Raw genomic sequence first — 14,253 nt, forward strand, 5'->3', positions numbered from 1 at the left:
GTCTCTGCATGTTGTGTGTGTAGCCCACAGGAATTGAAGGTGGAGTTTTCTTAACTCATGCTTTGACTCTCATCATTAGTAACCAATTACTCTTTTCTCCTTAAAATTAGTGCCATTTAAGTATATATAGCCTGATTACTGGAAATAACAGTAAAGACCAAAAGATTTACAGCTTGAAACCTCACGTGTATAGACTACAGTACTTTTACTTTAGGTATGGAAAACTTAGATTGGTGGAGGCAAAGGGATCTGCTCGTGGTCACCCATAGGAAATGGTAAAAGTTGGGACTAAAACTTGGTGGGGAGGGATGTATGTAGTTTGAATCTAGTATCTTTCCATTGCACCTCACTGCTCTTCTGCTATCCTTTACCTTCAGAGACTTCAATAAACAGTTACTTGTAATTCACTAAATTCTTTAAATTCTGTGTTCTCTATTCTGTTTTAATTACTCACTAGAGCAATTATATCTTAGACTTGACCATCACTCAAAACTACTTTACCTACAAAATCCAGAACTCTGAAATTCTTGTCCCTATTTATAATCTCTTATCCTTTCACTTCCCTGCTTTAGTTGTCATTCTATATCTTCTGTCTTTATCTTCTAATCCATCAAAAGCCCTGATCTAATTTTCCTTGCTTCCTAATTTTGATCCTATGGTCAGTCATTGTAATTATTCCTTCTCTTCCATGTTTGAGCTCTCTACTCTTAATGCCATTCTTAAACTACACTTTACTTCAAGGTAGCATCCATCATCCATCATTTACTTCTCTATTTCCCAATTCTTGAGGGATAATATGCTGCTTTAGGAAGTCATGAAATTATTCTTATTTGGCTCACTGCAAATTCATTTATCTGAACTTTCACTGCTGTATAGTAGTCCTTTTTCTAATCTATTGACTGTCTTTCCATTCTGGATAATCTATAGCTATCAGAAGGCATAGAGATAAGAATTGATCTTCCTAGCACCAGGAGAGAGACCAATATAGGCAAAAGTTACTCTCTCTCTCTCTCTTCTCTCTTTATATATATATATATATATATATATATATATATATATATATATATATATATGTGTGTGTGTGTGTGTGTGTGTGTGTGTGTGTGTGTGTAACACACACACATTTAGGTGGGTTTTTTTTTTTTTTTTTTTTTTTTTCTGAGGCCATTGGAGTTAAGTGATTTGTCCAGGGTCACACAGCTGGGAAGTGTTAAGGGTCTGAGACCAGATTTGAGCTGTGGTCTTCCTGACTTCAGGGCTGGTGCTGTATCCACTGTGCCACTTAGCTGCCCCAATTTAGATTTTAATAAAAAAAAAAATTCTTGAAATTAGAGGTCGCTAAAAGTGGAAGAGACTGCCTTATCAGGGAACTGGTATTCTTTCACTGATACTCTTCAGGTACATATTGGGGAGCCACTTTTTCAGGTATGATGTTGAAGAGATTCTTTTTTAGGCATCATTTGGTTCACATGACCACTGAAATTCCTTCCAGCTCTGAATTTCTGTGCTTCAGAATCTCTACCATAGCTGTTCAAAATCCCATTTTCTCTTTTAATGTTCCTTACTTCATAAAACTATCTTTACTCCTAGCAGATTATCTCTCTTTCGACTTTGTTGCAGACATTTGATGTGAACTTACTCAGTTTTATTACTCTAAATCTATTTTTACAACTCTTAATTTTCCATATTCCTAGTCTCATATCTCTAGTGGTATGATAGCCATCACTTCCTAGATTTCTGCCAGAATTTTAGATTCAATAATGTTAAAACCTGAACTCATCTTATCTTTGAAACCTATCTTTTTCCCACTAACATTTCTATTTTTATTAAGGATACCACAATTTTAGATTTATATTCTTGGAATCAATCACCTTTGATGCTTCTTTGCCTTTCCTCCCCCCATTTAATTTCAGACAATTCTTGCTTTACATAAATTCAAATTATATAAATTTGATTTTACATAAAGAATTTTGAAAGAAATTCAGATGAAGTTTTTTTTTTTTTTTTTTAATTCATTTTTCCAAATTATCCCCTCCCTCCCTCCACTCCCTCCCCCCGATGGCAGGTAATCCCATATATTTTACATGTGTTACAATACAACCTAGATACAATATATGTGTGAAAATACCATTTTCCTGTTGCACATTAATTATTAGCTTCCGAAGTTATAAGTAACCTGGGTACATAGACAGCAGTGCTAACAATTTGGATTCGCTTCCCAGTGTTCCTTCTCTGGGTATAGTTATTTCTGTCCATCATTGATCAACTGGAAGTGAGTTGGATCTTCTTTATGTTGAAGATTTCCACTTCCATCAGAATACATCCTCATACAGTATTGTTGTTGAAGTGTATAGTGATCTTCTGGTTCTGCTCATTTCACTCAGCAACAGTTGATTTAAGTCTCTCCAAGCCTCTCTGTATTCCTCCTGCTGGTCATTTCTTACAGAGCAATAATATTCCATAACCTTCATATACCACAATTTACCCAACCATTCTCCAACTGATGGACATCCATTCAACTTCCAGTTTCTAGCTACAACAAAAAGAGCTGCCACAAACATTTTGGCACATACAGGTCCCTTTCCACTCTTTAGTATTTCTTTGGGATATAATCCCAATAACAGCAATGCTAGGTCAAAGGGTATGCACAGTTTGACAACTTTTTGGGCATAGTTCCAAATTGCTCTCCAGAATGGCTGGATTCTTTCACAACTCCACCAACAATGTATCAGTGTCCCAGTTTCCCCACATCCCCTCCAACATTCATCATTATTTGTTCCTGTCATTTTAGCCAATCTGACAGGTGTGTAGTGGTATCTCAGAGTTGTCTTAATTTGCATCTCTCTGATCAGTAGTGATTTGGAACACTCTTTCATATGAGTGGAAATAGTTTCAATTTCATCATCTGAGAATTGTCTGTTCATATCCCTAGACCATTTATCAATTGGAGAATGGTTTGGTTTCCTATAAATCAGGGTCAGTTCTCTATATATTTTGGAAATGAGACCTTTGTCAGAACCTTTCCTTTTAAAAATATTTTCCCAATTTGTTACTTCCCTTCTAATCTTGTTTGCATTAGTATTGTTTGTACAGAAACTTTTTAGTTTAATGTAATCAAAATCTTCTATTTTGTGATCAATAATGATCTCTAATTCTCCTCTGGTCATAAATTCCTTCCTCCTCCACAGGTCTGAGAGGTAGACTATTCTCTGTTCCTCTAATCTATTTATGATCTCATTCTTTATGCCTAAATCATGGACCCATTTTGATCTTATCTTGGTATATGGTGTTAAGTGTGGGTCCATATCTAATTTCTGCCATACTAATTTCCAGTTTTCCCAACAGTTTCTTCCGAATAATGAATTTTTGTCCCTAATGTTGGTGTCTTTGGGTTTGTCAAAGATTAGATTGCTATAGATGTATCCTTTTTTGTCCTTTGTATCTAATCTGTTTCACTGATCGACTGGTCTATGTCTTAGGCAATACCAAATGGTTTTGGTGACTGCTGCTATATAATAAAGCTTTAGATCAGGTACATTTAGACCACCTTCCTCTGACTTTTTTTTCATTAGTTCCCTTGCAATTCTCGACCTTTTATTCTTCCATATGAATTTTGTTGTTATTTTTTCGAGGTCATTGAAATAGTTTCTTGGGAGTCTGATTGGTATAGCACTAAATAAATAGATTAGTTTGGGGAGTATTGTCATCTTTATTATATTTGCTCGGCCTATCCAAGAGCACTGAATGTCTTTCCAATTATTTAAATCTGACTTTATTTTTGTGGCAAGTGTTTTGTAATTTTTCTCATATAATTCCTGACTATTCTTTGGTAGATGGATTCCCAAATACTTTACACTCTCAACATTTGTTTGGAATGGAATTTCTCTTTGTATCTCTTGCTGTTGCATTTTGTTGGTGATATATAAAAATGCTGAGGATTTATGTGGATTTATTTTGTATCCTGCCACTTTGCTAAAATTCTGAATTCTTTCTAATAGCTTTTTAGCAGAGTCTTTGGGGTTCTCTAAGTACACCATCATGTCATCTGCAAAGAGTGATAGTTTGATTTCCTCATTTCCTACTCTAATTCCTTGAATCTCTTTCTCGGCTCTTATGCCAAGGCTAGCGTTTCTAGTACTATATTGAATAGTAATGGTGATAGTGGGCAACCTTGTTTCACTCCTGATCTTACTGGGAAAGGTTGTAGTTTATTTCTATTGCATATTATGCTTACTGAAGGTCTTAAATATATGCTCCTGATTATTCTAAGGAATAATCCATTTATTCCTATACTCTCAAGAGTTTTTAGTAGGAATGGATGTTGGATTTTGTCAAATGCTTTTTCTGCATCTATTGAGATGATCATATGGTTTTTATTAATTTGATTATTAATATGGTCAATTATACTAATAGTTTTCCTAATATTAAACCAGCCCTGCATTCCTGGTATGAATCCTACTTGATCATAGTGTATTATCCTGGGGATGATTTTCTAAAGTCTTTTTGCTAATATCTTATTTAAGATTTTAGCATCAATATTCATTAAGGAAATTGGTCTAAAATTTTCTTTCTCAGTTTTTGATCGACCTCGTTTAGGTATCAGTACCATGTCTGTGTCATAAAAGGAGTTTGGTAGGACTCCTTCATTCCCTATTTTTTCAAATAGTTTATATAGCATTGGGGCTAATTGTTCTTTAAATGTTTGATAGAATTCACATGTAAATCCATCTGGTCCAGGGGATTTTTTCCTGGGGAGTTGATTAATAGTTTGTTCTATTTCTTTTTCTGAAATGGGACTATTTAAGCAATTTATTTCCTCCTCTGTTAATCTAGGAAGCCTATATTTTTGGAGGAAGTCATCCATTTCACTTAAGTTATCAAATTTATTGGCATAAAGTTGGGCACAGTAACTCCTTATTATTTCTCTAATTTCCTCTTCATTGGTGGAAAGATCCCCCTTTTCATTTGTAAGACTAACAATTTGATTTTCCTCTTTCTTTTTTCTGATCAGATTTACCAAAGGTTTATCTATTTTATTGGCTTTTTCATAAAACCAACTCTTGGTTTTATTTATTAATTCAATAGTTTTTTTACTTTCAATATTATTAATTTCTCCTTTTAATTTTTGTATTTCAAGTTTAATTTTTGGTTGGGGGTTTTTAATTTGGTCTTTTTCTAGCCTTTTAAGTTGCAAGCCCAATTCGTTAATCTTCTCTTTCTCTATTTTCTTCAAATAAGCCTCTAAAGATATAAAAATTTCCCCTTATTACTACTTTAGCTGCATCCCACAGATTTTGGTATGATGTTTCATCATTGTCATTATCTTGGGTGAAATTATTAATTGTTTCTATAATTTGCTCTTTCACCCAGTCATTCTTTAAGATGAGATTATTCAGTTTCCAATTACTTTTTGGTCTTTTTATCCCTAACTTTTTACTGAATGTAGCTTTTATTGCATTGTGGTCTGAGAAGAAGGCATTTATTATTTCTGCCTTCCTACATTTAATTTTGAGATCTTTATGTCCTAATATATGGTCAATTTTTGTATAGGATCCATGAACTGCTGAGAAGAAAGTATATTCCTTTCTATTGCCATTCAGTTTTCTCCAAAGGTCTATCATACCTAGTTTTTCTAATGTTCTATTTACTTTTTTAATTTCTTTCTTGTTTGTTTTGTAGTTTGATTTGTCTAAATCTGAGAGTGCAAGGTTGAGATCTCCCACTATTATAGTTTTAATGTCTATTTCTTCTTGCAACTCTCTTAACTTTTCCTTTAGAAAGTTAGATACTATACCACTTGGTGCATATATGTTTAGTATCGATATGGCTTCATTATTTATGCTACCTTTCAGCAGGATATAGTTTCCTTCCTTATCTCTTTTAATTAGATCAACTTCTGCTTTTGCTTGATCTGAGATAAGGATAACTACCCCTGCTTTTTTGGCTTTACCTGAAGCATAATAGATTCTGCTCCAACCTTTTACCTTTACTCTATATGTATCTCCCTGCTTTAAGTGTGTTTCCTGTAAACAACATATTGTAGGGTTCTGATTTTTGATCCAGTCTGCTATCTGTCTCCGTTTGATGGGAGCGTTCATCCCATTCACGTTTACAGTTAAAATTACTAATTCTGTATTTCCTGCCATCATATTATCCCCAGATTATGCTTTTTCCCTTGACCCCCCCTGAACCCCTTCCCCAATATTCAATTTATAAACCCACCCTTGTGACGCACAGCCCTCTCTTTTTTTTTTTTTTTTTTTTGGTATCCCTCCCCCCTCCCTCCACGTCCCTTCCCTTATTCTCCTTTTCCTTTTCCCTTTTCCTCTCCCCCCCTTTTAATGAGGTGAGAGAGAATTCTCTGAAAAACAAATATGACAATTATTTTATATCAGTAAAATCAAATTATCCATGCGTACTTTCTATATACCCACAACAGAGATATAGTTCTCAAGGGTTCTGTGTACCTTTTTTCTATTTCTCTTCAGTCTTGTGGATGTAGATCAAATTTTTTGTTTAAGTCTGTTTTTTTTCTTAGAAACATATGGAATTCCTCTATTTCATTGAATGACCATCTTCTTCCATGGAAAAAGATGCTAAACTTAGCTGGGTAGTTTATTCTTGGTTGCAATCCTTGATCTTTTGCCTTTCGGAATATCAGGTTCCAGGCCCTTCTATCTTTTAATGTGGAGGCAGCCAGATCTTGTGTGACCCTTATTGTGGCACCTTGGTATTTAAATTGTTTTTTTCTAGCTGTTTGCAGGATTTTCTCCTTTGTGTGGTAATTCTGCAGCTTAGCCACAATATTCCGTGGTGTTCTTTTTTTAGGGTCTATTTCAGAAGGAGTTCGATGAATTCTTTCAACATCTACTTTCCCCTCTGTTTCTATTATATCTGGACAGTTCTCTTTGATAATTTCCTGTAAAATAGAATCTAGGCTCTTTTTTTGGTCATAGTTTTCGGGAAGTCCAATGATCTGCAGACTATCTCTCCTAGATCTATTTTCCAGGTCTATAGATTTTCCCACTAAGTATTTGACTTTATTCTCCAGCTTTTCATTTTTTTTGTTTTGTTTGACTGATTCTTGGGTTCTCAATGAATCATTCATTTCTATTTGTTCCATCCTGACTTTTAAGGAGTTATTTTCTTCATTCACAGTTTTTAGTTCTTTATGTAAATGCCCAATTTCATTTTTAAATGAGTTATTTTGCTCTATTGAATTTTTTTCCATTTCCCTAATTTTTTTTTTTTTTGAGAATTATTTTCTTTTTCCAATTCAGAAATCCTATTTTCTTGGGACTTTTTTTATCTTCTCTAATTCAGAAATCCTACTTTCCTGTGATTTTTTTACCTTTTCTCATTCACTAATTTTGTTTCCCTGCATCTCCTGTGAATTCTTTATTTTTTCCAACTCCAATTTCATAGCTTCTCTTTCCTTTCCCCATTTTTCTTCAAACTCTCTTAACTTTTTAATAGTCTCTTCAAGGAGAGAGTTATGTGATGGGGGCAGGAATCGTTCCCCTTTAGGTTGTTATCTGCTGACTCTCTGCTGTTAACTTCCTCGGGGTTGGATACCCGCTCTTTCTCTGTGTAGAAGGAATCTATGGTTTTTTTGGGCTTCTTGCTCATACTTAAAAAATCTTTTGGGGTCTGTCCCTGGGGTAGGAAATTATTTATTTATTTCTTTACCAGCTTCCTCCCAGACTGGATAGATGCAGCGGCCCCTCCGCCTGAGCTAAGAGAGAGCTCTGGGAGAGGGTTCCCCACCCCCTCCCTGGAAGTGCCCCAGAGGTGACTAGCACTGCTGTGCCCTGAGGGCGCTGTGTTTTAGCGGCTTCCCTGAGGTTGAGACTGAACAGTAAAGGAGACTCAAAGCCTAGCCTATGCGTCCCGGTGGGGCATGGATGTCTGCAGCAGGTGATGTGAAAAGCCCCTGCGCTCAAATTGGGAAGTGTCTGCCAGAAACCTCAGTTTCAAAGGTTCCGCTTCTCTGGGCCTTCCGTTCTACAGCCTCCAGCCAGCCGAGCCAGGAATTATGAGTTACCGCCCCACCCACTCTTCAATCTCTTAACTACCCTGAGGTAAAAGCCTGGATTGCCTATGTAGGCCACACCCCCAGTGCCAAGATCTGCTGAGTCACCCCTGGGATCCAGGAAGATCCAATCTAGTTTTAAATTTTAAAGTGGCTTTGATTTCTCTTCTGAACTGCTGTTTTATAAGCAGAGAAGAGCTAACAGCCTGTGCCAGATTCTTCTATCTCAGTGGCTTCTCTGATCCCAGAGCCCTCCCCAGCGCGACCGGCACAGTGTGCCACTACCCCACTGTCTGCGCTGGACTCTCTTCTTCCTCCCCTGGGAGCTGACCTTTCCTGCTGAAACTCCAGATTCTCTTCAGCTGGTAAGTCGTGCTTCCAGTCCTTGTGGATTCTATCAGTCCAGCGCTATTTCTGAGGCTGATTAAATCTAGTTGGTTGTGAGGGAAGAAAGGAGCTTACACAGTGGCGTGTATCTTCTCCGCCATCTTGGCTCCGCCCCCAGATGAAGTTTTTGAATGAGAATCTGACATGCAAGCTACAAAGATTTTAGAAGAAAGGGAAGCTTCAGGACCTGAGGCTTAACCAAAAAGTTTCACAGTGCAACAGTTGGCAAAACATTTTCTGTGAAGGTCCAGGCTAGCTCCTGTGAAGCGCTCAGAATATAAATCCTTGTCAGGATAAGCAAAAGTCTTTGCCCCACGTTAGGCGCCAAATTGTAAAGGTCCGTCTTCTCTTAGTTATCCTTCCAGACTGCTGTCTCAATTCAATCCCAGCCAGACTCGACTCCAGGCTCAATGCTGCCTCTTTTATCCTCCCAGAGAATGGGCCTGTGAGAACTCCCACAGCCAATGAACTTGCTCCTTTTAAAGGTGTTTAAATATGTAAACTCCTCTTCAGAAGTCCAAAGGTGTAAACTCCCCTTAAAGGCCTGAACCAAAGGTGTGAATTCTGAGCTAGAGAATTGCCCAGACAACCTGAGTTATCACCTTGTAATCCTAACAATTTTCATCATTTGAGTGATTTTTTTTTCTTGTATTGAAAAAGATGGATCTAAATGCATCAAGATTTTTAAAAGTTCAAAAACTAATTGTCAGACATATAAGGGGAAAAAAAAAAAAGAGTACCACTGTCCAAACTTTTCTCAACAGCTTCATAAAAAAGTTGTGCTGCCAACCACCAATTATAAAGGCTAGGAGCAGTAGGTGGAGAAAAGGGACAATATAACTTTTGTTAACTGCACAGTACTATGTATGCTTTTTCATTAATTTTTCTTTTATAATTCTGTTTATTATCATGATACAGTATTTAATATGTCTGTATTTTAGTACTTTTTATGACTTAAAAATATTATTTTGTTTATGCCTGTGTTAAAGTGAGTGGTTAGGGACAAATTCACATTGCATAAAATTATTGTATGCTATAGATGGGCCCATTTATACAAAGTGAGAATTGTCTGTATTAACTAAGTCCAACTCATCCTTTTGTTTTATATTTATCTCTTCCTTTCCCCTCTTCCAGACATCCTAGTTGGACTATCATGTTGTTTATTATATGTAATAATATAATAACTGGACTTCTTGGCACAAGTCTATCTTCTCTTTAATTCTTCATAACATTGCCCAAGGAATGGTCCTGAGGTATTGCACTGCACACACTAGCCCAGTACTAAAAATAATCAGTGATTTCTCAGCATTTGTTAAATCCAATATAAATTTTTAATTTTTACATTCAAGATCTACATAAGTCTGACTTCAAGACTTCAATATACATTTTTAGTATTATTTCATATTATTTCACTTTACCTGGTTTTGTTTTTTAGCCAAAATGGACTACTCTTTGCTTTTTTATCTTCTTCCATTCCTTCCCCCACTTCTACATCTACTTATTGAAATCTTTCTTTTAAGGCCTATCTCAATTTCTATCCTTCTGTGAAGCATTTCTTGAGTTTCTCAGATTAACATGATTTCATTTTGGACTTTGAATATCCTAATTATTTGTGCTCAGTGTTTTTATTACTTACCCTGTCCCATTAGATTAATACTTGAAAGCAAGGTTTTTATTGGATCTGTCTTTTATTCTTAGTGCCTTGCATCAATTGGTGCTTAATACATCTTTGTGAGATTCTAAAATGAAAATTTGGATCTTTTATTTGTTATTTTGTTTTCATGATTTAGGTCTAATTAAGTTCTCCTTTACTTACATGGGATTTACAGGAACCCTTCTAGATTTTGTCATTCTACATAGTATAAAACGTTTTCTTTGCTCTACCATATTTTCTTCCCTCCTCCCCAATATTGACTTTTTTTTTTAATTAAACCCCCTGAATGTGAGATAAAGGGCATGAGTTTTATGGAACTGCCTTTTAGCTAAGTTCATTTAAAAAAAACAAAACTTTAAAGGTTAAGCAAGATAAATTAGACATGTGCCAGGAGTAGCCAAAGAGCAACAGAAGGTGTTCTAGACAACTTCATAATATTTTCCTTCATATGTGATCTCATTAACTTAAGATTAATTTAAATTTAGCCATTTTCATGATGAACAGGCTGATTTCAGAGAAGCCTGGAGATACCTGAACTGATACAGAGTGAAGTGAGAGGAACCAGGAAAACATTGCACACAGTAAAAGCAAGATTATGTGATGATGAACTATGAAAGACATAGGATCTCCTCAGCATTTCAGTGATCCAAGACAATTCCAATAAACTTGAGATAGAAAATATCATCTGCATTTTAGTATTTTCACCTTTTTTTTTGCCTTTTCTTTCTCATGTTTTTTTCTTTTTCAGATTATTCTTTCACAACATGATTAATATGGAAACATGTTTAAAATAATTGTACATTTATATCCTATATCAGATTGCTTGTTATCTTGCTCATTTACAAATTAATATGTCCATGTATGGAAAAGAGATTTTCTTTGAGATTAATTTTGAGAATTTATATCACTATAATCAATGAAATATTCATTTTAAATATATATAAGTAGATGAATTTTAACCCAGGTTGTTCTGTGAAATTAGCATATTTCTAAGAACATGAAAAAAAAACCCTGTTATGTAATAAATTCTTTTTTCTATCAATAAAATGATAGCCTGAGTTTCAAAGCCTCAGAAAAAAAAATTAACCATGTCTTGATTTTGAATGCAACTAATCTTGTAATTTTAAGTTTAAGAGATGAAATAACATTGTATTAGATATATTCATACTAATCAGTATTAATCAATACAAAAGAGAAGCCTCAGGTCCTCTGGGAACAAGAGAAGGAGATTCCATGCTGGAGCAGGTCATACTATGTCAGGTTCCTCTCAACTAAAATTTTTTCCTTTGCATTCCTTAAGTTACAATTTTTTTCTTTTACTTTATTTTTAATTCTTGTAAATTCCTCTACCCAAGTTCAGTAATGCTGAGGAACTTTCCTTTATTCTGTAAGTTAATTACAATCAACTTTAAATCTTAGATAAAATTCTGGGCTGCTTTTCATCAGTTTGTCTTTAGGGAATTCTGCCTAATATTAATTTTAATATTTAGAATTAATAGCAGTCTTATATAAAATTTAACTAGATAAAGTGAATTTTTAAAATCATTTAGTGCATCCTAAAACTAAGAAATGATTTTTTGAATTAACAAGCACTATATTATTTTGACACTACTTTAATGCATTAATACAGATGATGAAGATTCATAAACATTTAAAAATAAAGGTAGCTCTAAAATTCTCTAAGTCTGTGAGGTTAGAGCAAGGACATAATTCTGTTTGGACATTAGGGGGCATTCTGAATACAAGCAGGAGAGCCTCAGAAAACTGACTTGTTTTCAGAAACAAACTTTATGACATTTCCTACCCCAACCACTGTTCATGACATTCATCCATCAGTCCACAATAGAATATGTAAGCAAGGATTCAGTGGCATTTAGCTTCTCTAGACAGTCAAGTCCCAGGGACATTTTTGTTTCTTTTTAAGAAAAACATTCCTATTGTGGGAAACAAAGGAAGTCTGGTTTGACCATTGACTCTAAGGATTATTAAAACTTCCTATATTTTTAACATAATGAATAGAAGAGTTCAAACAATTCTAGATATATAATTCTATGAAACTTTTTTATACTTATTTAATCTTCAAGTAGAAATGCCTTCCTTCACAATTTAGCTCAGGTACAGCCTTCTATTTTTATGTCCCTTAATCCCTCCAGTGGAAAGTACTCTCTTCCCACTTCAAATATTCTGGGAATTCTCTGACTTCACCTCTCTTACTACCAGCCTGTTATTTTACTTACTGGTGTACATTTTGCATCCATCTCTTCTTATATAAAATAAATAGCCTTAGTAGAAGTGTTCAACACTTGTTAAACTTACCCATTTGAAGATATCCATGGGTAATTTTGAATTACTCCTTACTCTTAGAATTATCAAACTGGTCATGAGGTATAAGTGTAGTATAAGTTTTTGGTAGTATCTGCCTATACTTCATTAGAAGGACCAATATGGAAGCTGAAGCTTAAATATTTTTTCCACATAATGAAAAGACAAGACTCCTTGGAAAAGACTATTGTGAGAATTTTAGATGTGGAATAGCACCTGTAATACATGTTATTATTTTTTAAATTAGTATAGGCAATATGTCATACTATGACATATTTCAGAATTAATGTTGAAACATTTAAATTCAAAACTCTTTAAAGATGTGCTGCATTTGCTTCATTTTGTGTAAAATTTACCAATCTTACATTAGATTGCTATAACATCTGGCACTATATTTGCAGTACAGAGAAAAAAAAAAGTAAATACTGTCACACTGGAAATGTAGTTTCAGATTAAAACATTTTCATTTTCCTAGTGAACATATAGGTTAGTAAAAAAAATTGTCTAAAATTATAAAATGACTGTATTCTGATAGCCTCTACCTTATAAATATCTGCCTTATAAAGAACCTACCTATATGATTGGCTGTCCCCTATATTCCTAGTATTTAAAAAATATTAATAGAGGAATTTGTTAGTAATAGAATTTAACTTTCTGAAAGTCACTTTCTAGTAGAGTGGGATGCTCCATAGGAGTTGCCTTTAGTCTTGCAGCCATGGTCCTCCCTTTGACCTTGCAATGCCCTATGAAGAAACCCCCATTTGAATCTTTTGCTCTTCCTACTCAAAAAAATTGACAGGCCTTCAAAGCTGTATATAGAAGCCAAGGGAGTCTTGTTTCTATATTCGAATTGAGAAGATTTTGAAATGGGGTCATGATGAGGGAAAGTGTTTATTAATAATACCCTAGGTAAAGTTAGTATGATATAGTGGATAGACAGACACATAACCAGGAAGAGTTGAGTTCAAGTTCAGAAATATAACTTGAGCAAATTACTTAACTCCTGGAAATTCTCTATAAGCCTTAAAATCACAAAGCAATTCCTGTTTGCATTAGTAGAAGTTTATTTACCCACTGGTCTATAAACTAATGAAGTCACAGGTCTGGACCAAAAAATCCATAATAATATTATTGGGAAGAGGATATATATATATATATAAAAATGATAAACAGGAACATAAATTATCGAAGTTTAAAATCCAAATTGATAGTTCATAAATTGGAATTTGTAATATATTTCTCCATAGAAAAAATGTTATAAATGTTGGTTGAGTTCAGAATTTGCTTATATTTTAGGTTGAATAAATTCTAATAGGACAGCCTGAGAACTGAAAAATTGGGGACACTCTTTTGAAAATACATAGTTCATTAAACATAAAAATTAATGCTTAAAACATGTAAAATGCTTATGGTAACATATATTTGAACAAATAACTACATATTAAACATATTTTAACTTATAAACATGTTAACATAAAACATATAAATTGTTTCTTATCTTTTTTTTTTAACCTTTTTTCAATTAAATAAAAACCAAAACTTATTTTGTATATATAGTGACCACTTTATAATGTAATCTGGCCAAATTACAAGAACCTGTTCCCCAGGTAACAAGTTGAAATCAATAGAGTATCTCGGACTGTAGGTTAGAATCCATTGTATAAATCAGATTTAGTTGGGAGGCTGGGATAATTTTAATGCAATAAGTAATTGTTTCTCTTAAAATAAATGCACAGTGCTTTATAAGTATGGTATGTAATTAGAACTTATATTTAGATTTGAAAATATTATTTTACACTGATTTTACTTAAACAGAGCTGGTTAAACTTAAATTCAAAATTAAATTACCTTTAGAGTA

At 34.2% G+C, this 14,253-nt stretch overlaps 1 protein-coding gene across 7 annotated transcripts in view; it reads left to right on the top strand.

The window, feature by feature from the left end:
• PNPLA4 (patatin like domain 4, phospholipase and triacylglycerol lipase) overlaps positions 1 to 14,253 on the top strand; it is a 61,924-nt gene that overhangs the window by 11,587 nt on the left and 36,084 nt on the right. For 5 of the 7 annotated variants that reach the window (XM_074300194.1, XM_074300195.1, XM_074300188.1 and 2 more), the window contains exon 5: positions 8,281 to 8,397. The exons of the other annotated variants lie outside the window; for them this stretch is intronic. In XM_074300194.1, the coding sequence (XP_074156295.1) occupies positions 8,281 to 8,397 (117 nt within the window). The remainder of the gene's footprint in view (positions 1 to 8,280; positions 8,398 to 14,253) is intronic. 7 annotated transcript variants of the gene reach the window in all.

This window comes from Sminthopsis crassicaudata, chromosome 3, assembly GCF_048593235.1.
Source record: "Sminthopsis crassicaudata isolate SCR6 chromosome 3, ASM4859323v1, whole genome shotgun sequence".
NCBI lineage: Eukaryota > Metazoa > Chordata > Mammalia > Dasyuromorphia > Dasyuridae > Sminthopsis > Sminthopsis crassicaudata.